The sequence below is a fragment of the Canis lupus genome, chromosome 8 (genome assembly GCF_048164855.1).
Source record: "Canis lupus baileyi chromosome 8, mCanLup2.hap1, whole genome shotgun sequence".
Taxonomy (NCBI): domain Eukaryota; kingdom Metazoa; phylum Chordata; class Mammalia; order Carnivora; family Canidae; genus Canis; species Canis lupus.
This window is the reverse complement of record NC_132845.1, coordinates 68,225,753-68,251,826: the sequence shown is the minus strand read 5'-3', so window position 1 is coordinate 68,251,826 and position 26,074 is coordinate 68,225,753. Positions and strand designations below refer to the sequence as shown.

At 44.0% G+C, this 26,074-nt stretch overlaps 1 protein-coding gene across 3 annotated transcripts in view; it reads right to left on the bottom strand.

Moving 5' to 3' along the window:
* Window positions 1–252: 252 nt before the first annotated feature.
* Window positions 253–26,074, bottom strand: part of LOC140638933 (zinc finger protein with KRAB and SCAN domains 1-like) — a 64,113-nt gene continuing 38,291 nt past the window's right edge. For 2 of the 3 annotated variants that reach the window (XM_072837097.1, XM_072837098.1), the window contains exons 2-4: window positions 20,696–21,184; window positions 19,877–20,066; window positions 17,212–18,510 (exon numbers count right to left, since the gene is read on the bottom strand). In XM_072837097.1, coding sequence (XP_072693198.1) covers window positions 17,678–18,510; window positions 19,877–20,066; window positions 20,696–21,085 — 1,413 coding nt within the window. In that variant the 5' untranslated portion in view covers window positions 21,086–21,184 and the 3' untranslated portion in view covers window positions 17,212–17,677. Of the gene's footprint in view, window positions 3,365–17,211; window positions 18,511–19,876; window positions 20,067–20,695; window positions 21,185–26,074 lie in introns of those variants that run through there. The other variant, XM_072837099.1, reaches the window with a different exon arrangement.

Here is a 26,074-nt window from a genome sequence, read left to right as displayed (position 1 = left end):
ATCTCTTTCCACTCCATGCCTACTGAACCTGCCCATGCCTCGATGGCAGTCAGATATAGAATGAGAATAACCAAAGAAAAACTCCGAAGGTCTGGACCCTGAGTTTACGGAAATTTTGTGAGGGGGCAGTTTATGAGAAAGATGTATCTGGTTTGAAACATGTAACTTGAAACTTTTAAAGGTCCAAGAGTAAGTGTCCTGCAGTCTGACAGAGACCCAACATTGGAACTTAGGAGAGACTAGTACCACAGGTGATTTAAAACTTATTTGCATAGATTAATAGTTGACACCATAGGAGTATGTGGTTCCAAGGACAATGGTAAAGAAAGAGACAAACTGGTATCACAGTCCAACATTAAGGAATACTCAGGGACTGAGAAAAGAGGAATCATCATGGGAAACAGAAATAATCAGGAAAATCAGATGAACAAAATGTTACAGTAGCTTCAAAGATATTTAAAAATAAACATAATTTTCATGCAACGATCCAGATCATTCCCAGGTCTCACAGAGATGCTCTGAAGGAGGGAGTTGTGAGGTCTTTGTGGGGTGAGGGGAATTCAGCATGCGGATAGAGAAGTGGTTGATCCTTCATGTGTAGTGACTATTCACCTAATTTTACCTGCTCAGGGGTCTTTTCCAGAGCTCCACAACATGAACTGACACACAAGTGGCCATGTTCAGGCCCACCCCAAGCTATCCTGTCCGAAACCTCTTCTCCTCTAAAACATACAATGCTTTATAAGACCTTGCTCATCTCCCTCCAGAAATTTTCTCTATCCCATTAGTTCTTGCTTTACAGTTTAAATTTTAAGGCTCTATCCTCAGAAATTGATAGGTTCAATTTGAAGTTCAGGAACCTACATTACTAACAAGCACCCTAGTGATTCTAATATGGATAGTTCATGGCCTATGCTTCAAGAAACAAAGTTCTATTTGTAGGTATGTGGTGAGTGTCAAAGAAGAGCCAAAAAGAACAAGTTTCATTATAGCTTTAAGAAATTAAAAACGTATTAGGTGATCACAATATATGCTCAGAAATTTTTCAAAGGCCAGTTCCAGATACTTCTCTATCTTCTCTGTAAGACTTTCATCTCAGCCTTCTCCATGACTGGAACCTCCTCCCACCAAGAGCCCAAAGAAGAAATCTACATATGCCCATTACAACCCAAAATCCAAGTACATGCTTGTCAGAGGCCCCACACCCAATAGTAACAGTTTTCTAGTTTTGGTTGCTGGTCTTAAGTATCATCCAACGTGTGGGTATGAGGTGGGAGTAACTGTGTACATGACCGAAGAGTCTGTGGCAGTATCTAGAGGAATATGATAGAGTCTTGACAGAGAGAGGTCATGTGTTTATGAAAGAAAAATAGTTGTCTGTAAAAAAATCTTAAAGATTAAAATTTAGATTCCAGTTATAGCCATGGTTTCCTATTTTAATTGAAATAGATTTGGCTCCTGCACAAAAACACAATGAATGTCGCCTTCTAAAAAACTATTCTGTTTAATAGTGCACTTCATTTATGCTACAGGATGAGCAGGATTGGGAAAATATAATGAAAGATCATCCCCTCAGCTGGGAAAACTCAGGAGCTCCATCCTAACCCAGCAAGAAGCCCAACAGCCAGGTCAGGTCAGACTCCCTTCCCTGGGCTTTGCTTTTCTTTGCATTCATACTTGGCGGCTGAAGTCAGAGGTGAGGTCATGAGGGGTCAGGGGCTGGGGCCAGATGTCATTGGTGATAGAGGGCAGGGCAAGCTGGCTGAGTGAGCTCCTTAAAAAGCATTCTATTCTTAGTAACTAGGGGTTTGAATTAGATCACTTTTCAACACAGGAGTGGGGAGGGATGCGGAGTGGGGAGGGATGCGGAGAAGGGGAGGATAGGAAATAGGCCAATGCTAAATCTTTCTGATCCTCTCCCTGTTAGACTGATTATCAGATGGATTTCCCAATCAGACCTATAACAATAGGGAAGGACAAGTTCTTCAACAAAACTGCTTTGCTGCTCTTGGAGATGGGCTTGCTGCCACCGTCAAAGTACAGTTATCACAGAAAACCTCGTAGGGTCCCCCCGCCAGTAAAATAACAAATCCCTCAGCACCACATTTCCATAATTAATGAAGTCATGAACAACGACAACAACCACAAACAGCACATTCCTTATCAAAACTTAAAGCTGGATTAGGAACAGCGGCTTTGAAATACAGCCCCCGTGTCCCCTTCTTAGCAAGTAGCAGGACTCAGAACATTCTTTGCACTGCCTTCTGTGCCGGCTATACTGATCCCAACTACAGGAATCCTTGGAATTTTATTCCTACTGTGCTTCCACTCCCCCACCTTGGAAAGAAAGGCTCCTCTGGTGTGAGAGAAATGGTCTAGTGCAAACTCCCTTCCAAAACGGAAGGTGACTGGGCCCAGAGCTTCCCTCTTATTCCCAGCACTCAACCTGCCACTTGCCTCCTGGTTTCACTGCTGGGGAAACTGACAGGTAGCTCATCACCAGGATGTGCCAGGATCCTTTCCCCAACTTGGCCCATTCTCTAAAGTGAAAAGTGTGAGTCGGAAGGGACACATTCTAAGATGTTCATACTTCTATAGAGTAAGGCAGGAGCTCTTCAGACTCGGAGGAAGTGAGGAAAACAGGTGTGTGGCTCTCTCTCAGGTGGACTCTCTGATATTTAATTCAGCAGTGACTCTGAGAGAACTTTTGCTCATTCCCATTACATTCAAAGGCTTTTCTCCAGTGTGAATTCTCTGATGGCGAACAAGAGCTGAGCTATACCTAAAGGCTTTCCCACACTCACTACATTCATAGGGATTCTCCCCCGTGTGGATTCTTTGATGCTGAATAAGGCCTGAGCTATAGGTAAACTTTCCTCCACATTCCATACATTCATAGGGCTTCTCTCCAGTGTGGATTCTCTGGTGCTGGTAGAGGTGTGAGCTCTGGCTAAAGGCTTTCCCACACTCATTACATTCATAGGGCTTCTCTCCAGTGTGGATTCTCTGGTGATGGATAAGAGTGGAGCTTCTGCTGAAGGCCTTCCCACATTCATTACAAGCATATGGTTTCTCTCCAGTGTGGATTCTCTGATGATGAGTAAGGGTAGAGCTCCAGCTAAAGGTTTTCCCACATTCATTACATTCATAGGGCTTCTCCCCGGTGTGGATCCTCCGATGTAGAATGAGGGCAGAGCTACAACTGAAAGTCTTCCCACAATCGTTACATTCGTAAGGTTTCTCTCCAGTGTGGATTCTCTGATGCTGAATAAGATGTGAGCTCTGGCTGAAGGCCTTCCCACATTCACTACATTCATAGGGTTTTTCCCCAGTGTGGATTCTCTGATGTTGAATAAGGTCTGAAGTTCGATTAAAGCTCTTGCTACATTCATCACACTTATGGGGTCTGTCTCCCACAGGAAGTCTCTGATGTGAAATAAGGTTAGAACTCACAGTCAAGCTATTCCCAAAATCACTGTATTTCTCACTTCTCTCTCCCCCGGGGGTTAGCTTTTCCTCATCGGTCATCTGACCAAAATCTTGTATCTTCCTATCCAATCTTTCTCCAGAGGAATTCCCCAGTTGCCTCTTGAGACTGACATCTTGTTCATAGGCTTCTTCAAACTTAAGACCCTGAGAAATATCCTTTTGGAATCTTCCCAACAGCACCCCACGTGATCCTGTATCTTCAGAAATGTCTTGATCATGCTCAGTCCTGGTCTCACCATCTGGCACAATACAAAATACAAACATCACTTGGAAGAAGGAATCAAAACCAGAGGACAGGATAATTACGAGAAGGATGTTCATGGAGCTAAAAGCACATCAGGCTGGAGATAGCTGAGGCAAGCTGAGAGAACTGTGTTGCAGAAATAATGAAAGAGAAGAGCAAGAAGCAAAATCAAAATGAAAAGAGCTGGCAGAGATAGAGAAAGAGAAGGCTGAAGATGGGAAGAGAGGAAGACAGACCGGGTGGAGGTGTAGAACCAAAATCAGAAGAGAAAGGACATGTGTTTAATGAAGTGACAAAGTCCTCACAGAGATCAGAGACTGGAAATACAAGTGGAGAGATTGTGGCTTCTAGAAGATAGAGGAGAACAAATGTAAGCAAGCAAGCAAGCAAGCAAGCAAGCAGATGGGTGACATTAAACAGCCACAGAGCAAGAAGTGACAAGGAGGAGGCTACAGTGACAACAACAGCCGCATGTGAAAAGAACACTCACATCCGTAGGCCACACACGCCAAACCCATGGTAACAAGCAAAAGACAGAGTTCAGTCCACCTCTGGGCCCCAGGCCTTGAAGGCTGGGCCAAGACGTGTGGATACTTAAACCGTCTTCTTGTCCGACTTCCCTATTTTCACTGGTCTGTGGTTTTCGAAGGTAGCTTTGGGCAGAGAGGATGAGTGAAGGGGTCTAGACAGCTGGCATTTTTAGTCTATTGCTTATTTTAAAAAGTAAAGACAGGGCAATGAGTGTTAGGGACAGAAACAGCTGTTTCTCCCTCCTCTGAAGAGGTACCTCTCAGGACCTCTCTGTTCTGTTTCCTTCAAACTCAGGACCCTTGGCTTTTCTTCTGATTATAGCCCAAAGATTGTGTCAACGTTCAGAAATGGAAATCCTGCCCATGGGCAAAGACATGGGACAAGGTTTATCCTGCTCATACCAAGTGGTCCCAGAGGTCAACTCTAGACCCAGGATTTGCAGGGGCCAGAAAAGGAAATGTCTGGGGAGGATTCAACAGAAGTGAGGGAGACCCCTTAGCACTACAACGAAAATGTCCTGACAATGAGTGACAGACAAGAGATTAACAGTCCATAGACTAAAGGTTAAAGAAACCAGTTGCTCCCTAAAACAAGCTACAATTTCTACTGGAGCCACAGTTGCACTAGGTCCTGAACAAAGCAACAGGTCTCCAAACTGGTACAACAGAAAAAGGGAGGAGGAGTTCCAGAATGTGCACTCGGGCACAGAGCAGTACCGCACGCATTTAGGGATCCTGGTATGTTCATCTTTTGGAAAAAGCTCTGAATTATACATTTAAGAATCACATAGGAAAAAAAAAGCACCAGATTTGGAGCTGAAAGACCAGGGCTCAAGTCCTGCTATATGACCATACGCAAAGCACTGAACACCTCTGACTTCTCTGTCCTCAGGTAGAACACAAGAATACCAGCGACCTCCATTACTGTGTTGCTGCAAGGTTTCCATGACAGAATATACATGAAAGCTCTTTATGAGCTGCCAATTACTATATAAGCAGGAGTTACTGTCATTGTTGTTAGAATTTTCTGAGACTACCCTCATCTTTAGGTGATCATTTTGTGACTCAAGTGTCACTAGCAAACAAGAAAACAAAGGAATGCCAAAGGAGTTTTATTGAGAAAGTGTAACTCCTTACCCAGCGAGAACACATTCCCATAATTCTCCAGCATCACATCCCTATAGAGGTCCCTCTGAGCAGGCTCCAAACGCTTCCACTCCTTCCGGATGAAGTACACAGCTACATCCTCAAACGTCACCAACTCCTGAAACAATACAGTCTTGCATGCAATTTCAGGGATAAGACTGGCAGCACCAAAAACAAAACAAAACCAAAGAAAAAACAAAAAAAACCCCACACCAACAACCTGGGTTTGAGGATGCATATCTAAGAGGTTGGGAAAGGAGTTTATGGCTGAGAAAGAGAGGGGCCTGTTATTCAGCAGGAAAGGACAATGTTCCTAACAGAGGGAATCATGGTTTGGGGCAATAAATGATGTCATGGCACAAATGTTTACATGAAATGGGAAGGAAAGAAGGAAGAAGGGAACCACAGCTCACCTGGGACTTGGCCTTTAGGAGTGCAGCTGCCAACATCTCATCCCCCAGGCTGTCCTTGTCAGAAAAGGCAGGAACTTTCGAGGAAGGAAGAGCTGAAGGACAACAAAAGGGTCTGTGAGTGAAGCCATCTGCTCTCTGGCCTCCCAATCCACAGAAAACTCATGGTGTCCTAGACCCAACAATCTAGACCCACTGCCTCTTGAGATGAGATGTTCAAAGCTCTGTTGATTCTACTCTCCACCTGCCCAGGTCCCTTCCTTTCTGTCCAGTCATTGCACTCTCTGGGAAACTGGTCCAGTCCTCCCATTAGTGATCAGTACCTTCTCGTTCTTCCTCTCAAGCTTGGCCAGCAATGCAGACATTCCTGCTCACACCCCTTCCATCCCTCTCCACATCTCTGAATGCAAACTCCAGCACGAAGGTCTCTTGGGTCAGAGGAAACCAGCAGCCTCACCCAACCCCAAACGAACAATATAATGCTCATTCTCCTTTCTTCTCATCCCCAAACCAAATCTACACACTACAAATGTTTCCTGTAGTGTAATTCTTCTGTAATTCTTAAGTTAATATATCTGTCCCTTAGAGACTCTAAACCCCTAGGGACAAAAGATTGTGTGCAATCACTGGACAAAGAGATCATTGAGTGTCTTTTTTTCTGATAAGCATGCCCTTTAGGACCGCCATTGGCGCCTAAGTCAGTGGCACAGGTGATGACAGCAAAATACAAATATGATAGTGGCTTCTACTCATTTTATCCTTTTGCCTGTGACCTACAGAGTGCTTGCCCAAGAGCCTAAGTGCATGCCCCTAAAGAACAAACTAGGACTACGAAGGCGGCTGCTACCAAGTGCCTGTAATTCTGTGATCATCACAGTTTTCTTAATCCTGCATGTGGTCCCACTAGCCCTTCACAAACGCCTCAGCTATAAAGCCTACCAAGCTGTACATTCACTATTGGCTTCAGGCAGCTTTCCCACTTAGGCTGTGAGCTACTGAATGGAAAGGACGGTGTCTCAGCCACATCTGGCTTCTAGTAGTTAGCCCAGTTCCTGGTAAGCAAGAGATCCAGCATGACTGCTGAATGCCTGAGTAAAAGAAGAAATGAATCCCTATTTCTTACCACTCTCAAGCAGGGCCTGAGGTTCCTGAGATACGCAATCAGCCTGAGTTTCCATGGGTAGGGCTAGAAGCTCTGGGTCTCTGGTCTACTATCTGCAGACTCAGCACGAAGCAGGTTTTGAATGAAAATGAGGAAGCACTGCAGAAGCAAAGTTCAAGGTTCAATGGTTTAAAAAAAATACCTCAAGGGAGCCTCCCAGGAGCTAGCTTTTCAGTTAGTACCTAAGATGAACAAAAGGAAATGTAGCAACCAGGATCAGTCTTCCAGATCCTGGTAAATACATCCACTTGCTCCCTGTGATGAGATTCCATGAGCACCACAGAAAGGGCCCCTGTTCCTAGACAATATCCCACCTGTGGCTCCCACAACATACTGATTGATATAACAACAAAAAATATGGAACGCTGGTGCCAAATAATGATACTAACAATGAATACCAAGCAACGATTCAAAGAAAAAAAAACAGAATAAAATGAAAAAAGTATATGCCCATAGATTTGCAAAATGTGTATGTATTGTATCAACTGTATCCATTATCAGCTTGGAATAGTAGATAAAGCTATTTACAGATTTTTATTTTTATTTATCTAGTTATTTTTAAGTAGGCTCCAATGTGGCATGAACTCACGACCTGAGTTGAGATCAGGAGTCAGACACTTCACCAACTGAGCCACCCAGGTGCCCCTGTTTGGACTTTTTTTTTTAAAAAAAACCTCATAAACAGGGGAGCCTGGGTGGCTCAGTCAGTTAAGCATCTGCCTTCCACCAGAGGTCATGATCCCGAGTCCCAGGACCAAGCTCCACACTGGGCTCTCTGCTCAGTGAGGAGTCTTCTCCCTCTCCCTCTCTCCCAACTCGTGCAAGCTCTCGCTCTCTCTCAAAAAAAAAAAAAATCTATAAAAAATCTTAAAAACCTCACTCGTAAACACTAGAACTAGTAAAAAAAAAAAAAAAAAAAAATTCTTTCATTAGATTTCTAGCGGTCATATTAAATTTAGGTGTTATTCTTTGAAGAAAAGAGAAAACAGCACCCAAACAGCAGAGAGCAAAGGAACTTCCTATGAGTTCTTGGTCTCTCATTTAAAAAACCCTGAGGAAATAACACCTGATACCCAGAACTAGAGCAAATAGCTCAGGTCTACTAATTAAATAAGATAAATCCTTCCTCCCCTTTCTAAGCTGTCTGCTGCTAGTCTCAGGCAATGGCAGGATGTTCCTGAGGGATGGGGGCCCCTTCTGTGGTCCTCGTACAATGTAAAATTGCAGGGAGGTGTATGCACTCACCAGATCTAGAGGCCTGGCCCCTATGACCGAGAAGGTAGCAGCCAGCCTTCTACCTTCCTTTTCTCCTAATACATTTCCTTGGATCAGAATATAAGACCCTGAAACAGAGACCAACACTTCTTTTTTTAAAAGATAAGATTATGGGGGCACTTGGGTGGCTCTGGTTGAGTATCTGCCTTTGGCTCAGGGTGTAATCCGGGGTCTGGGGATCGAGTCCCACAACAGGCTCCCAGCAGGGAGCCTGCTTCTCTCTCTGCCTGTATCTCTGCCTCTCTCTTCTGTCTCTCATGAATAAACAAATAAATCTTTAAAAAAATATGTAAGATTACCTATTACTTCATTTTTATCCATACTGACAATCCCACTTCCCAGATGCTATGATAATCAAAAGAGGTCTGTTCTCTGCAGCTCTAGTGAATAAAATATATAATATATAAAATAAAATATAATGTCAGTTTCTAGACGGAGGTTTGGATCTCAAGAAGTTTTTACTTCATACTTGAATGCTGTGACAAGAATCAACAGACCAAGAACAGGCATGGCACCCACCAGAGCTTTCCTACCTTTAGGCAAGAGCAAAGACAAAAAACCCTGGATTTTGTCTACCTCCCTCTTCATTTATGTGCTCATATAACAAACAACTGTTGAGTGTCTCTACATTGCAAGGCGCTGCTGGAAAGAATCCGAAAGATATTTGCTTCATCATTATAGACTGCTGCATTCACATAAAGCATAAAAAGGGGAGGGGCCCTGAGAGTTGCTCAGAGTTCACAGAACTCTAGTGTTTGGGCAACAAGGCAGTACAGAATGCCTACCACCAATGCCTTTACACAGAGAAAGGCACTGAATAAGCCATGAGTCAGGTCCCATGGCAATCAAGGTTGCCACCAGCGCCCTCCTTGCTGGGTCCCTTCCACTTTGTCTCAGAGCCAGCCATCTTTTGTTCTTATCAACCAATTGCACAATTTCCAGGACTGTTTATAAGCAGACACCTCCAACAAATCAGCCCTTAGTCCAAACACCCTTTAGAAAGGAAAATCAGAGGCTCTGACTCCAGTGAAAAGAAGCACGCCTCCCTCCTCACAGCTCGGTTAACCCAAGCTAGAACTCAAAGGCATATTGTTGAGAACAAGTCCCCAGTGTCTGGATCAGCACACAATGTTTCTCAGAGAAAGAAAAATCTCCATTATGCCCCCACAACTTCTGGTCCAGGCAGGGCTCTTCCCTGTTCTGCTGCCAACACCTCTCCCTGAAGCTGCTCCCAGGGACTGACAATGATGACCTGGCAGTGAGAACGAGTCACGGAAAGATTTACCTGCTGGAATCTCTCCTTCCTTTTTTTGGAGTTAGGTCCCAGAAGACCAGAGAAGCAATTATTAGGAATTTTGAAGCCTCTGTTCAAGTTCCTGGGAATTCTAAGTTAAGCTAATGCCAGTGCTGTATGATGAAGGAAGTAAAAAAAAAAAAAAAAAAAGAATTAAAAATATTCACGTAAACTTCATCTACTCAGACAGATAAAAGGAAAAAAAAGAGAACATATAATAATCAGCACAACTGGTCTATATATACAATGAAATATTACTCAGCCATTAGAAACGACGAATACCCACCATCTGCTTCAACGTGGATGGAACTGGAGGGTATTATGCTGAGTGAAGTAAGTCAATCGGAGAAGGACAAACAGTGTATGGTTTCACTCATACGGGGAATATATAAAATAGTGAAAGGGATTATAGAGGAAAGAAGAGAAAACGAGTAGGAAAAATCAGAGAGGTTGACAGAACATGAGAGACTCCTAACTCTGGGAAACGAATGAGGGGTAGTGGAAAGGGAGGTGGGCGAGGGGATAAGATGACTGGGTGAGGGGCACTGAGGGGGGCACTTGACCGTATGAGCACTGGGTGTTATGCTATATGTTGGCAAACTGAACTCCAATAAAAATACACACACACACACATAAATAATCAGCACAGTTAAGACACAATTGGTTATCTGTGTTGCACCCCTGGAGACCTGAAAGGCAACTGAACCTCCTCCAGGTCAACTGCCCACCCAGTCTAAGAAATGCCTTCTCGGGTTTCCAATATTCTGATGGTTAACTAGCAAGAGACCCTCAACTTCAGCAGGGAGTCTGGTCCGTTGCTGCAGAGCTTCACCATCAGAGAAGTATTCGGTTGCTGAGGGAAAACCTATCCCCTTGGACCTTCACCTTACAGAGGCCTAGCGCCCTGCCCTACCGACCTTCAAGTACACAATCTTCTCCTTCCACACAGCTGTTCGCCGAACATTTGTAAACCAAACGATGTCCACTCTCCACAGACTCTGCTTGAGGATAAATACTTTTAGCTCCTCTCATTATTCCACAGATTTCGGGTTCATCATCCTGTTTATCCTCTCCTGGAGTTTACAAATGCCATTCAGAGCGTAAACATCCACCTGCAATCAATTCTACTTCAAAAGCGGATCAAATCAGGGATCTAACACAAGTGAAGGCGGGAGCCTGACACAGCTGTGCCACTCTCCGAGCGACTTGATTTACTGAGCGCCCGCGGGATGATTCCCGGATCCAAGTTTGCACGCCGCCACCCCCTCGCCCCCGCCTGCCGCCGGGTCCCATTCCGGACCTAGTTCTAACTGCGAACACTTCGTAGAACTCCTCCTCCTCAGAGCCTCAGACTCGGCTAAAAGAGACTTCTGTCGCTGGCGCGAATTACTGTGTTAACACCAAATAAAAGCAGTGTTTGGGAGAATTACCAAGTTCAGGGCGCTGTCACCAGCTGTCCTAAAGAGAGGGACCCGTTTAAAGCCATACTGGAACTTTAGTGCTCGAGCTGGGCTAAGGCACAAGACCAGCACCGGAGCCCCTTGCCTCCCTTCCTGGCGGGGCCTCCCTTTGAAAGAGGGAGGTCCCCGGGGAAGCGGAGTCGGGGACCGGCTGCGGGGGAGGGAGCGGCTCCTCCCAGAGGCACCCTGCTCCGGGCGGGCCTGGGGACCCCGCGGGCCGCAGCGGCGCGGACACCACCCCTTTCCCCGACGGCCACAGCCTCCGTCTCACCGCGAGCCCCGGGGGCGGCCGGACTCACCCTGGGGGCAGGGACGGGAGATTTGAGGGGCCGGACACGGACCAGGCCCCGTTGGACCCTGTCACGGACCCACACACCGGGACAGAACAAAGAACGGAAGTTCTCTCTATTTCGCTTCCGGGTCGGTGCGTTTCACTACCCACCCCATCTCCGTAGCCCCCACGCCCACTTGTTCTCTCTAGGAACACTGGAGGTGTTCGCCTCTCGGTGATTCGCTGACTCCGGGCCTAGGCGGCGCGGCAACCCCGCCAGCCCTGGCGCTCCCGCCCGCCGCCGCGCCCCCTGTTGGCCCGACGGAGCGAAGCGCCGCGTCCCTCGGCTTCAGGGCCACGCACCGGCGCCGCAGACCCCGAGCCGACAGCGGGCGCGGCGGGGGGCCTCGGGCGAGTCTTCGAGGGCGAAGGGGAGCGCACCTTGCCCGAGCGACCCGGGTCTCCAGCCGACCTGCAGCAAAAAGAAAGACTTTTGACAGGTTCATCAATAGAAAAAAATTCACCTTTATTTGAAATTTCCAAATGAATCAAGTTTAAAAACTTGAGCTTCAAAAACCAAGTTTTGTCTGTTTCATGCAAAAATGCTCCCTTCAAATTACTAAAATCCGAAGGAAACAGTCCAGCCCATCGGAGTTCCCGCAAGTACAAAACTTGTACAAGCGATGTAAGCGATGCATCCGAATAAACCGGGTGAAGCCCGCCTCCCCCGCCAGGAGCCAAGAGTGTGAAATGCTTGAGGGGAGGAGGGGGAGGGCTTCGTCGTGGCTCGCTCACTTGTATGGCCTCACAGGAGGAGCCCTGTAGTGTGGAATCCGATCCTTCCAGATCACACAGAGCAGGAAACCTTCCTGAGTGACGAGGGCATTCCCGGCCCCCCTTCCAGTCCTGCCTCCATCGGATTCCAGCTTCCACTGCATCCAGGACGGGTGGCGCCCACAGCCAGCTCTGTCCATGCAATGGGCCTCACTCTCTGGTGACGGCAGTTTAAGGACAGTAATTTAAATAACCAATTCCAGTAAAATATGAAAAGTGCTAGGAAAAGGAGACTTTTCACAAGTGTGGCAGGCTCTGGACGGAAAGGGGATGTTACAGGCAGAACAAAGGCCCGGAGGCAGGACAGAACCAATGCACAACTAACTAAATACAACTTGAGGGTGGCCTGAGCTGGGTGGGTGCCTGACCGGTGTCCAGTCCTTCCAGACCATAGTAAGAATTTGAGCAAACACTTGGCCCAGCCAAGCCACTCAGTAAAGTCAATACCCACCTGCACCACCACCAAAACAAAACACAAAACCCTCAGACTTTTTTTTTTTTTAATCTCCTCCATTCCTTTTTGCTCCAGGACAAGAAAAACAGATGAGGAAGGAGGCAGTGGCAAGGAGAGCAGGACAGGATGGAAATGATCTCCTCAAAACGGGATAGTTTGTTCTGTAAAAGGTCTCCTTAGGACGATCCAAAGGGAACAGCTCTTAAGACTTCCAGCACCTTCAGTGCAATCAACTCTATTACTCTGGGACACAGAAGTCAACTTGTAGCTCAGAGTTGGTGTTTGGCCCAGAACCTAGCCAGCTGGGTAATTCCCAGCAAGTTCTCAAAAGCCATGCTCTTAATGGTTATTCTTGGGAGTCTGTGGTCTCCGTAGTATCATGAGTCACCAAGGGGATGCTCAAGGCAGTCCAAGGTGGGAAAGAAAGTATCTAAACTTTTGTAAAGCTTTTATTTAAAAGGAAACAAATTGAGTATGAAGTAACCCTTATCAAAAGTCAGTAAAAGGGAGGACACTGGTGGCCTCACTGGGGTCTCATATCAGACTATAGTAGTCTTCAGGCAAGATATGAGCGGTGGACCTGGCAAGTAGGGATGGGGGGTGGAGAACACAAATACTCTCAGGGTCTGTGTAGATGGCTAGTTTTGAGAGAATCAATTACCAGAGCCTTAGATTTTCTATCTGTACATCTTTAAAACTGCTCCCTTGTCAAGGGTGCCCTCCTTCATGGCTGTCTTCCCTCCTGATGGAAGACAGGCTACTTACCCCCAAATCTCATAGCAATGTATTGCCCTGGGGTGCCAAAACTTTTGGGGTACCAAACAAAAGAACTCCTTTGAAATATTGCTGACAGTAAGGATTAGGTGAACAAATCCTTTGTGATTCAAGTGGTTTCCTATTACTTACCTCCAGTAAAAGGAGAGGAGGACAAAACTATCTGTTGGTAGATCATAGTGTGACTTTGCTATATAAAATCAACATAGTGGGCGCTTGGGTGGCTCAGGGGCTGATAATCTGCCTTTGGCTCAGGTCATGATCCCGGAGTCCTGGGATGGAGTCCCACATTGGGCTCCCCACAGGAAGCCTGCTTCTCCCTCTGCCTATGTCTCTGCCTCTCTGTGTCTCTCGTGAATAAAGTCTTAAAAATAAAATCAACATGACTATAACTATTCCTTTTCTCATACATCTTCTCATTATGTGAGCAGGATTTCTCAACATTTCTCAACATTTACGTGTTCAGATTTTCTGCTGATAGAATTATGCATGCAGCTCCCACCTGAGGTGATAAGTCTTATGGCATCTACACTTTTTTTCTCCTGCTAATTCTCTGATTTGACAGGATCCTAAGAAATTTAACTTTAGTGATTTTGGGACCTTGAGATATTCCATTATTTCATAGAAGTAAAACCATAAAGCTCTTAAGGAGACTTAAATTTGTATTTGGATATTTTATGCAGCTTTGTCCAACTCAAGGTCAAAACTTAAGTCTTTTTAGTGCTATTTCCTTTGACTCAGAAAATACTTCACCGATGTATTTAAATTATTAATTTCATTCAATATTGTAAAGTAGTCCATAATACCATGTTTGAATAACAAGATGCAATAAAATCACTTCTCATTCTGAAAGAGCTTCCAATGACCATTCTTTTAGAATATACCAATTTTTTTTTTTTAGATTTTATTTGACAGCACAAGCAGGTGGAGCAGCAGGCATAGGTAGAGGGAGAAGTAGGCTCCCTACTGAGCAAGGAGCCTGATGTGGATGTGGGCCTCAATCCCAGGACCCTGGGACCATGACCTGAGCCAAAGGCAGATGCTTAACCAACTGAGCCACCTGGGTGCCCCTATACCAACTGTTTTTTTTTGTTGTTTTTTTTTTTGTACCAACTTTTCTATCTTTGTTAATCATTGTAGACTCTGGCTCTTTTTTTTTTTTTTAGACTCTGGCTCTTTAGACGAAATATATGACAATCAACCTCAGCCAATATTCTTTGTCACAACTCTGGCCAATGTGAGCTCATTTCAGATTGGTCCCTGTGTCATTTCAAAATAACCTCATTAAATCTGAAAGCCTTTTAGCACAGCAAAATTGCCAGGCTCACCTTATATCTTTTCTGAATATAAAATTGGCTATTTTTCTAAGAAACACTGGTGCCACATAGCAAGGGAAAAAGAAAAATATGCATATTAGGTTTCATATTATTTCTGGGCACTTGCTCTTGGACAGAAATAAAAAAAGGTAGTTGTTAAAATTTTGATTGTAAGGAAATAATATTGATATGCCAATACAGTTTTACTTAAATTCTCAATTCTACAAGTATACTTCTGTATCCTCTATTGGTAAGTCTTCATAAAAAAATTTTTTTTTCAAAGTAAGCTCTACCCACAATGTGGGGCTCAGACTCATGACCCTGAGATCAAGAGTCACATGGTCTACTGACTGACCCATCCAGGAGCCTCCATTTCAAACTAAGTAATTATAATGGCTTATTTTCCCTGACATTTAGAGTAAATAGTTCTCAAAGCAACAACCGATTGAGCCACCCAGGTGTTCCTGAAATGAGATATTTTCTATTAGCTTAATATAAGCTTAAAGTTTGTCTTTTTTTTTTTTTTTTAAGATTTTATTCATTTATTCATGAGACCCAGAGAGAGAGAGAGGCAGAGACACAGGCAGAGGGAGAAGCAGGCTCCATGCAAGGAGCCCGACATGGGACTCAATCCTGAGACTCCAGGATCACACCCTGGGCAAAAGGCAGGCAGGTGCTAAACCACTGAGCCACCCAGGGATCCCCTTTAGGTCTTTAATGTTATATATTTTAAGGTGTATTAAAATTTATATGGTAAATTTTGTTGTGTATTCTACAATTTAAAAAGTTGAGAAAAGGATGCCTCAGTGGCTCAGTGGTTAAGATCTGCCTTTGGCTCAGGTCCTGATCCTGGAGTCCTGAGGTCTTGGGATCGAGTTCCACGTCAGGCTTCCCTGCCAGAAGCCTGCTTCTCCCTCTGCCTGTCTCTGCCTCTTTGTGTCTCATGAATAAATAAAATCTTTTAAAAAAAATAAATTTGAGGGCAGCCCAGGTGGCTCAGTGGTTTAGCACCGCCTTCCGCCCAGGGCGTGATCCTGGAGACCTGGGATTGAGTCCCGTATCGGGCTCCCTCCCTCACTGCTTCTCCCTCTGCCTGTGCCTGTCTCTCTCTGTGTCTCTCATGATTAAATAGAATCTCTAAAATAAATAAATTAATTAATTAATTAGAATTTCAGATAGACACATCTCCAGACCAAGCCTCAAAGCCTCAAAGCTCCCTGGGAACAATTTCTTCCCAGTCTACCAGGGGTTCTCAACCACTCTCCTGGAGCCAAGCAGGCACTGCCTCCCAACCACAGGTGGGCATTGGGATTGGAGCAGAGCTCAAGTACACCAGTTTCTCCCATTTCTTGTTGTTCTCTGAAGGTCCCCAGATTTGCACTAGTTGCCTACAGAAGCCACCTGCTCCACAAGGCACCCATTATTGGTTTTTTTCCGTGCCCTCCCTTCATGATCCCTCATACTTGGCTTGAGTCCTCTCCTTAAACTATCTGCCCTCAAGCCCTTGTCCCAGGAGTGCTTTAGGGGAAATCCAAGCTGTTAACCATCGGTACTGGAAGTGGCCCTAGAAACTGAGCCCTCAGGATGGGACTCTCACTGGTCAGATGGCTATTAAGAGCCTGGTAATGAGTGCAGTAGTGACAGCTCCTGGCATGCTCTACCATGGCAATTATGAAGATTCTCATTAGTTATGGCAGGAGATGAGGTGCAGGTAGAAGGGGAAGCATTAGCTTCTGTAATAGTCCTAGAACTTGAAACATTATTGGGATAGTGGCAATTATAGGACTGCAGTTTGTCTCTCAAGCTTTGAAGAAAGAAAAGTATAGGGTTAGTTCAGCCAACTATCATTTCAGGGCATGTTGTGAAAGCCAAAGTCTCCCACAAGAAGGATTAAAGAGATCCCCATCTCCTGCAGCAAGAGCAGACTGGCCTGAAAACCAGAATAGGGTTTATTGTGAGGGTGGCAGAACTGCAGAGACCGCTAAAGGCAAAGCCCTTGCCGAATCATTTGTGCCAAAATTCTGGGCCCTGATTGGGAAAGATTCAGATCGTGATGGATGGGACACCTGGGCAGGTGTGCTTGAGTACCTCAGGCCCCAAATCCTCCAGAACCCTCTGGCCTAACATACACATCTCCCTCCCCTCTTGCTGTAGGAGAACAGACTCTTCTTGCTTGGAGATCATGTGAACATCTCACCTGACTACAGTCAGTGAACAGACAGGATGGACTTAAAGGAATCACGTTGGATATTATTGAGTTGCGGAATTTAGAAGGAGGTTTTGGAGTCAGATTTTCAGACTCTGGCAGAGATAGGATATACACAACCAAAACGTATATGAAGCTGACAAATGTCCCCAGTGATGAAAAAAAATGTGTTCAGTATGCATGGGGGAAAAAAAAGCACAACGTAGACCAAGATGCAGCTACTCTATATGCTCTATCCTGATTTCCCAAAACTCACCTTTGTAGCACTGAAAGTTCTAATTACCCCAAATCCAAATTTCCCAAAACCTGAAATCAGCAGGAATAGTTTCTTCTCTTGAGAATAAAGTTCAGTAACCAACATACCATTTATTTTAACAGTCCCAAGGCATTACAAGATGTTATGTTTATTCCAAATCAGATTAAATTGCATTCTACATGGCTCAATTCTTTACAAATCATACTTTTCAATATATGTTAAAACAGTTCAATAGTTTCAGTGTTTCTTCCTTAATTATACTGGATATACTCAGTTTAACTATACAAAAGGCAATGCTGGCCTGACTTACGGGACTCAAAGTGTGGTGAGGGGACCTGGCCGCAGCAAGCTGGCCAGTGAGGAGTGCTCCAACATCCTCCAGCACTTCTTTGTCATTGTGCTACCACTGAGCACCCACTCCTCAGGCACTCCTTGACGTTGAATGAAACAATATCTACGACTAGAGTTTATATCTCAATTACTGGGCTTTTCCCTAGCATCCATAGGCTAAAGTTTAAAAAAACAACAAAAACCATCCAGAGAGCATACCTCACAGTTAAAGCACCTCGCCCTCTCCAGTGTGGACTCTCTGGTGTTTGGAAAGATTTGATTTACTACAGAAGGTTTTCCCACAATTATTACACCAATAGGGCTTCTCCCCAGTATGGATTCTATGATGTTTATTAAAATTTGAGCTGTGATTAAAGGCTTTCCCACACTCCTTACATTTATATGGCTTTTCTCCAGTGTGGAGCCTCTGGTGAGAGCTAAGGCCTGCGTGCTGACTAAAGCTCTTCCCACACTCATTACACTGGTAAGGTTTCTCCCCAGTATGTATCCGATAGTGTCGGATGAGGCTGCCTTTACCACTGAAAGCTTTTCCACAATCTTTACACTGATATGGCGCCTCTTCAGTGTGCATGCGCTGATGTTTGAGGAGGTCTGAGCTCTGACCAAAGGCTTTCCCACACTTACAGTCATAGGGCCGGTCCACCAGGTGTGTTCTGTAATGAAGGGTGAGGTTTGAACTGTGGCTGAAAGCTTTCCCACACTTGGTGCATACGTACGGTTTCTCCCCAGTGTGGGTTCTCCGGTGTTTAGTAAGATTTGAGCTATTACTAAAGGCTTTTCCACACTCAGCACATATGTAACGCCTCTCTCCTGGGGCAGGTTTAGCAGGAATCAATTCTCTGCCTTTCTTAGAACCTTTGTCTAGGAGAGGAGTTTTTGTTCCTCTTTCCTTTTCAAGGTTTACCCACTGCCTTTCTAATCTGGCCTCACATTTACTAGCAATAATCATGGGAATAACATCCCTTTTGAATTCTTGACATTCTTCAGAACTTTTCTGCTTATCTGTTGATTCTTCATTCTGGGTGTTCGATTTACGATCTGAAACAAGGAGAACGAAAACAGGTCAGTTGTTTTGTGTTCTGAGAAGAAACTGTTGAAGGAGAAATAGAAACATCACATGATGTGGATGGTGACCAAGTATCACTCAGTGAGAGGTCACAATATCACACTGATACAAAGAAGTCACCACTAGCTCTAGTTTACAGTTCAGGCTTTGACACAAGCCCCCCAGCTGCAGGTATTATGATATGACAAGTACATAGCTTTCTCTCCCAGAAGAAGAATTTCATATAAAGAGGGCAGGAAGAAACAAGCAAGAAATATTACTGCATGGTCAAAGCTGATTAAGAAAATAAAAACGGTAATTAACAGAGACAAGGCCAATGGCAAGCTCATAAAATCTACATTCTCCCAGAAGTGGAATATAAAAGCAACAAAAGAGGACATTCAGTCCACGTATGACCATTCTAGTCCCAGATCATTTTTAATTTAGACAAGATTGGGTGTATTCAGGGTGGTATGGCCATAGAGCAGACCATTTTTAATTTAAATCTAAGTGCTCACCTCCCAGGAGGGTGTGATTCCCAGCACATAACCTACAGTGGCTATGCCTCACCACTCTTAGTTCTAAAGTTGATTCTGCTAGAACCAGACTGAAGCAATATATCTTTTTTTAGAGCACTGCAATGGACAGCCACACTTACAAGTCCATCTAACCTGTTTACATACATGGAAAAGGGGAGTAAGAGAAATCCACACCCAACCAGGGGCTCCCTGAGACCTGGTGGCTTGTGAGTACAGAAGCCTCAGCCAACAAGGTTACTTTCCTCTCAGCCCCTTTCCTGGTCCCTGGCGCTCTCCTTCCACTTGCCATCTCTTTTCCTCCTGCCACCAGCAGCAGCTAAAAGCCCCTTCCACTCTGGGTGATAAGCAATCACTTGGTCTCATGTACAGACTTTTTTTCAAGCTGCCATGTATTACATGTGGGAAATAAGTAACTCAGTAAATAAGCTAAAAATTTTAAATAACCTTACGAGGGAGAAGTTGAAAAGAATTTACCAGGGACCATTTTTACATAATCCAATGCTTTTAACAGGTTCTTCATTCAGTCATTAACAAATGACTAAGCATCATCTCTCACTGGTTCATTCAACTTCTCACACCCCTGTGAACAATACCTTTTTTCAACTCCGACCAACCCTTTTAAGAGTATGTCATGTCCCCAAGCTAGGACTCTGGCTGAAACATACCTAGGGAGGACAGGCACTGAGGCACTCATTCTGCACAGGCAGCCGGACCAGGCAAGTCAGTCTAGGACTGCTGCCTCACAACCAGTAGTTAGAATTATTCTGTTTCTTCCACCACAAAGGCCTGGGGCATCAAGCACACACATGACAGTCCCTACCTTGACTCTTCCTCAGCTCTGGGGTGAAATTCTGCTCTTCCCCAGTCTCCTGGATGTATAAGGGCTCCCAACCTTCACATTTATGACTGGTCACCACAGACTGGGGCTGTGTGCTGCTTGGAAACTTGACTGTTCCTGAAGAGGACTTCTTCTCCCACATCTGTTGCTGTTCACTTGGAGGAGATGAGACCTAGAGACAACCAGGAAGGGCAGGGTTTGTGCACAGCTCACCTCAGAACTACAGGTGACCCCTGAACACGGGTCTGAATGACACAGGTTCACTTACACACACATTTTTTTCGATACATACAGTATAGTAAATGTATTTTCTCTTCTTTATGATTTTCTTAATGTTTTCCTTTCTCTAGCTTACTTTATTATAAGAATGTGGTATATAATACATCTACCATACAAAATAAGGGTTAGTTGACTATTTATGTTATTAGTAAAGCTTCTAGTCAACAGTAGGCTCTTCAGAAGTTAAGCTTTGGGGGAATCAAAAGTTATATTGGGATTTTCAAATGCACGTGTCCTGGGGGTAGGGGATTGACACCTCTAACCCGTGTTGTTCAAAGGTCAACTGCTGAATGAAAGAAAACCTCAGGAGAGCTAATGTACAAGCGCTAGAAAAAGGAAACACATCCATATCATTCATTTCCCATGGCTAAAGATCTTCTACTGAACAGTAGAAGAAAAATAGCAGGAAACATGATGTAAGCAGAAACTTCCATTCAGCTACTCCCATTGGATGGATAAACCTAGTCCTGCCCAGAGTGCTGTATTCCCAGTCTCATACCATAAAAGGTCTTCCCAGCCTACCTGCTGTCCTGGCTCATCCAGTTCTTGCTCCAGATCTTCTAAGAGAGTGACAGCCTCTTCAGCGCTCTCTGGGCAGTGCTCCTGTACCCAAGCCTGGAGCTCCTGGGGCAGGATGGTCAGGAACTGCTCCAGCACCAGCAGCTCCAGGATCTGCTCCTTGGTGTGGATCTCGGGCCTCAGCCACTCGCAGCAGAGCACCCGGAGCTGGCTCAGGGCCTCCCGGGGTCCAGGTGTGTCATGATACCCAAACTGCCTGAAGCGCTGGCGGAACACCTCGAGGCTAGGAAGGCACTTCCCTTCCTCTTCTTCCTCATCTTTAACCACCACAGGGCCTCTCACCTGTGGAGGCCGAGGGCCCCGAACTGCAGCCATGCTCAAAACCTTGGTCATCACACAGATTCCAGAAATAGCCTCACTAAAGATGGGACTCTGTGGAGCAGGAATACTGGTTCCTTTGGGTTTCTGGTTCTTTAGGGCTACACGTTAAACCTAAGAAAATATGGTTACCATGAATTACAAAAAGGCTTTTTTAGGTCTTTACAGCCACACCTTTAGCACAAGAAACTGGAAATTATGGCCATCATAATGTAAAATTACTGTTCAAAATCATTCAGGAGTCAGCTCAGGATATATCCTAATTTTATTTTGTCTCCACTCTAATAAAAAGTGCACAATGGCATAAATTTTAAAATTATATTTAAATTAACTTTGCTCCAAAAACTGTTTCAGAATCTTACACTCCTGAGATCTCAACAGGATATCTACAGGCCAAATGCAGCCTATCTAAATCAAGGGTACATGGCTGGCTCAGTCAGTAGATCATGTGACTCTTGATCTCAGGTTCGTGAGTTCAACCCCCACATCAAATACTCTACTTAAAAAGTTTGCTAGTTAAATGATGGAGCTAGTTAGCATAACCAGGAATCATGTTAAAGGGTTGGAATTAACTAGAATATTTTAAAATAATTGAGTATAATTAATGATCTAATTAAAAAAATTTTTTTCAAAGATCTCATTTATTTATTTGAGAGAGAGAGAATATGAACATGCAAGGGGTAGGGGAGAGAGACAAGCGGACTCTACATTGAGCGTGGAGCTCCTCGCAGGGTCAATCCCATGACCCTGAGATCATAACCTGAGCTGAAACCAAGTCAGACACTTAACTGACTGAGCCACTCAGGTGCCCCAAATGATGCAATTTTGAGTAGGGAATATGCAAGTTTTTAGATGTCTTTCACCTTTAGGTTTCATAGAAAGACAAGTGGGAGATCAGTGATTAGATTAAGAGTACTCTTAAAAAGGTCATCTGCCAAAAAAGTGAAGTCTGTTCACTCAACATTTACTTGAACACCTGCCATGGGCTTGGAGCTGGGAGTGTAATGATGAACAAGCCAGATGCATTCCCACCCCCACAGAGCTTTCAAGTTTGTGGGAGAGATGGAAAATAAATGAGTAAAGAGACATCAGAATCAGACTATAATTATCAGCAGTCATTAAAAATACTCTGAAAGAAACCTGCATAAATTAATCTTCCATGCTTGGGACTGGCTTTCCTGAGCATGTTTCCAAACTGTGGCAGCACTTGTTATCTCACATAGATGTTCCATTCTGGACGTGGATAACAGAGCAGGAGAACTCTACCAGTCTCAACAAAGAGCCAAACAGACAAAATCCTCTGTGGGTTTTTGTTACATGAAATTATGTTGATAACAAGGGCAGAGACCATAAGAAGGATGCACAAATAGCTTACAGAAGATGAGGAAATAGGAGTCACAGATAATCCAAATCTAAGGCATTTAAAAACTTGAGTATGCTCATGGCTAACATGCACGTCATTCTCCACAGATCTGGCTTTTATCACCTGAATATTAAGTCTCACATGCAGACCCACAATTACAGCAAAGAAAAAAAGATACAACACAGTGATATTGCTGAGTTATAGATTATTTCAGTTTTTTAAATTCTTTTTTTCATTTCCCAGATTTTCTATAATGGGTATTACTACTTTTATATCAGAAAATCAGGGTGCCTGGGTGGCTCAGTCAGCTAAGCATCTGCCTTTGGCTCAGGCCATGATCTTAGGGTCCTGGGATTGAGCCCTGAATTGGGCTCCCTGCTCTGTGGGGAGCCTGCTTCTCTCTCTCCTGCTCCCCCAGCTTGTGCTCTCTGTCAAATAAATAAATTTAATTTTAAATTTTAAATTAAAAAATTTTTTTTAATAATAAATAATTTTTAAAAAATTTAAAAAGAAAGAAAATAAGAATATCTTTAAAGACAAACAAAACAGGGATTCCTGGATGGCTCAGCGGTTGAGCATCTACCTGCATCTACCTTCAGCTCAGGGCATGATCCCATTGCCAGGATCAAGTCCTGCACTGTGCTCCCTGCAAGAAGTCTGCTTCTCTCTGTGCCAATGTCTCTGTCTCTCATGAGCAAATAAATAAAATCTTAAAAAAAAAAAAAAAAAAAAAAGGACAAGCAAAATAGGTTTTACTAATGCCAGAACTTCATGGCCTTCAAAAACAAAATAAAAAACCCGCAAGAAAACAAAAAAGCAATTCCAGACCACAGAGAGCCCCCTACCTGCTGCCACAAATGTACATCTATGTTACAGCTTTTTTTTTTTTTTTTTAAGGATTGTATTTATCCATGAGACAGAAAGAGCGAGCGAGAGAGGGAGAGAGGCAGAGACACAGGCAGAGGGAGGAGCAGGCTTCATGTAGGGAGCCCCACGCGGGACTCGATCCCAGGTCTCCAGGGTCACGCCCTGGGCTGAAGGCGGCGCTAACCCTTGAGCCACCCAGGGATCCCCTGTTACAGCTTTTATACTGTTATTTAGTTTCACTATTTAGTAAACACACATTTAAAACATACTATTTTTATTTTTTAAATGATCACTAAAACATACATTTTATATGAATGCTCTCCTTCAGTTATTTCTGTGATGAATCCTGGTAATTTTTAAAAAATATGAAATGGAATTCTAGTACTAGAACCTCAATACGTAACCTTTTATGAGAAATGCAATAATTACCAGCTGCTAATTAGTTCAGAATTCTAGGAATGTCAGTATTTGGGACTCCTCCCTACTGAACCTCAATTCTGAAGCATCCTATGAGACGGCAATAGGTGTCCCGAAGGGTGGACCAGAATGAGCGCCACCTATTCCTTAAGGCTGCCCTGCACATCAATACACTGGTGGAGCTCCCAAGTTCAGGATAACTTGAAAAGAGCCAAGAAAAGAGCAAATCACCTCGTTTTCTCAAATAAAGGCACTAGCACTCAAGGCTTAAATAATCTCAAAATAACAGATATAGTAGTGCCAGGCCAGTCATTTGAAATGACTTTAAGTAGGATCTCAGCAGTGTTGAAACGTTTTTTCGTAACTGGTTTGAAAATTTCACACTCCATCCAGAGAAGGGCATCCCTATAACAGCAAAGACACTGGAATGTTTGGGCTGCTCAGTTTCTGGGATCAAGCCTGGGAAACTCAGCAAGACCCAAGAAGTTTGGTAACACAGGGGGCATTCAACAGGGAGTGACCTTTCTTTCATGTGAATCTATTACCAGAAGAGTATATCCAAACTCACAGATCATGTAACTGCCTCTGCAAAACATGTGCACAGTCACAATTAAAGAAAAAAGTTGGGGCATTTGGCTGGCTCAGTTGGTAGAGTGTGTGACTCTTGATCTTGGGGTTGTTGTGTTTGACCCTCACATTGGGTGGAGATTATTCAAAAACAAGCAAACAAAAAAGCTTACAAAGAAAATTTTCCCTCAGATGTCCACAATTCAAATTCATGTCTTTGTAAGATCACAAATGAGCGGAGGGCCAGGTGCTTGGATGCCTTCCTCTTTGCTGTATTCATTCTCCTCGGAGATTCCATCTAGTCCTATGGCTTTAATTACCACCTATATACTCCCAACTGCCCATTTATCTCCAGCCTGGACCTCTCTTCCGAACTCTAGACCTATACGAACAACTACTACTTGATGTTGCCACCAGTATGTCCAATTGCACCTCAAGTTTAACATGTCCAAAACTGTAGTCCCCATCATTCCCCCCACAGCTATTCATCTCAGTTAATGGCAACTCCATCATTGTTTTCTTGGACCAAAAAACCTGTTTATCCTGACTCCTCCTTCACATTCTACATATAATTCATAAGTAAATCCTGTGAGATCCAATGTTCAACCAATTCTCACTACTCCAACACTGTCATCTCAGCCCATCACCTCTTGCCCAGTGTATTGTAAAGAGCCTCTTAAGTGCTTCTGTCCTTGGCCCTCAATCTATTGCCAACAAGCAGCCAGAGTGATCCTGTTAAAATATGTCAGACCACATCATTCCTCTGCTCAAACCTTTCAGGGTGGTGTGTCAGAGTTACCACAATGGCTGACAAGACCTCACAAGGTCTCAGCCCTATTGCCTCTGATTTCATCTCCTACCTCTCTCTTGTTCATTACAACCCAACCATACTGTGTCCTGAACATCGAGGCATGCTTCCCACCTCAGAGCATTTGCTGTTCCCTCTGCCTAATGCTTCCTCCAGATTATATATCTGTACTCCTATGTTCTCCTCACCAAGGCAAACCTGCCCATTGTTTTAAACCGCATATAACCCTCCCTTACCCCAGAATTCCTTCTGCTCCTAATCTACTCTTTTCCTGCATCATCACTTATCTCTATATACTTTACCTTTTTAATTAAAAATTTTTAAATTAAATTTTTTTTCAGTAATCTCTACACCTAACATGGGGCTCAAACCCACAACCCAAAGATCAAGAGTCTCATGCTCTTTCAACTGAGCCATCCAGGCGCCCCTAACTTTTTTTTTAAACCTTCTTGAATATATCAACTCTTAAGGGCAGGGATTTTCATCTATTTTCTTCACTGCTATTTCTAAATATCTACAATATGCCTGGTATTTTGCAGATATTAAATATCGGTGGAGGGGATCCCTGGGTGGCTCAGCGGTTTAGCGCCTGCCTTTGGCCCAGGGTGCGATCCTGGAGTCCCAGGATCAAGTCCCACGTCGGGCTCCTGGCATGGAGCCTGCTTCTCCCTCCTCCTGTGTCTCTGCCTCTCTCTCTCTCTCTCTGTGTCTATCATAAATAAATAAATAAATAAATAAATAAATAAATAAATAAATAAATAAATAAATTTTTTTTTAAGTGTTAAATATCTGTGGAAAGAATGAGATATATGGACCTTTGGGGCTACTCAATAAAAACTGTAAAATCAGGCTTTAAAAAATAGTAAAAATTTAAGCTAAAAAATATGGCAGCATAAACTCATGCTTAGTTTACTACAGGTGGATACAGAATTAGGTAAGTGTGTGCACATGAATTAGTATATAGACATTTATTTCCTAGCTC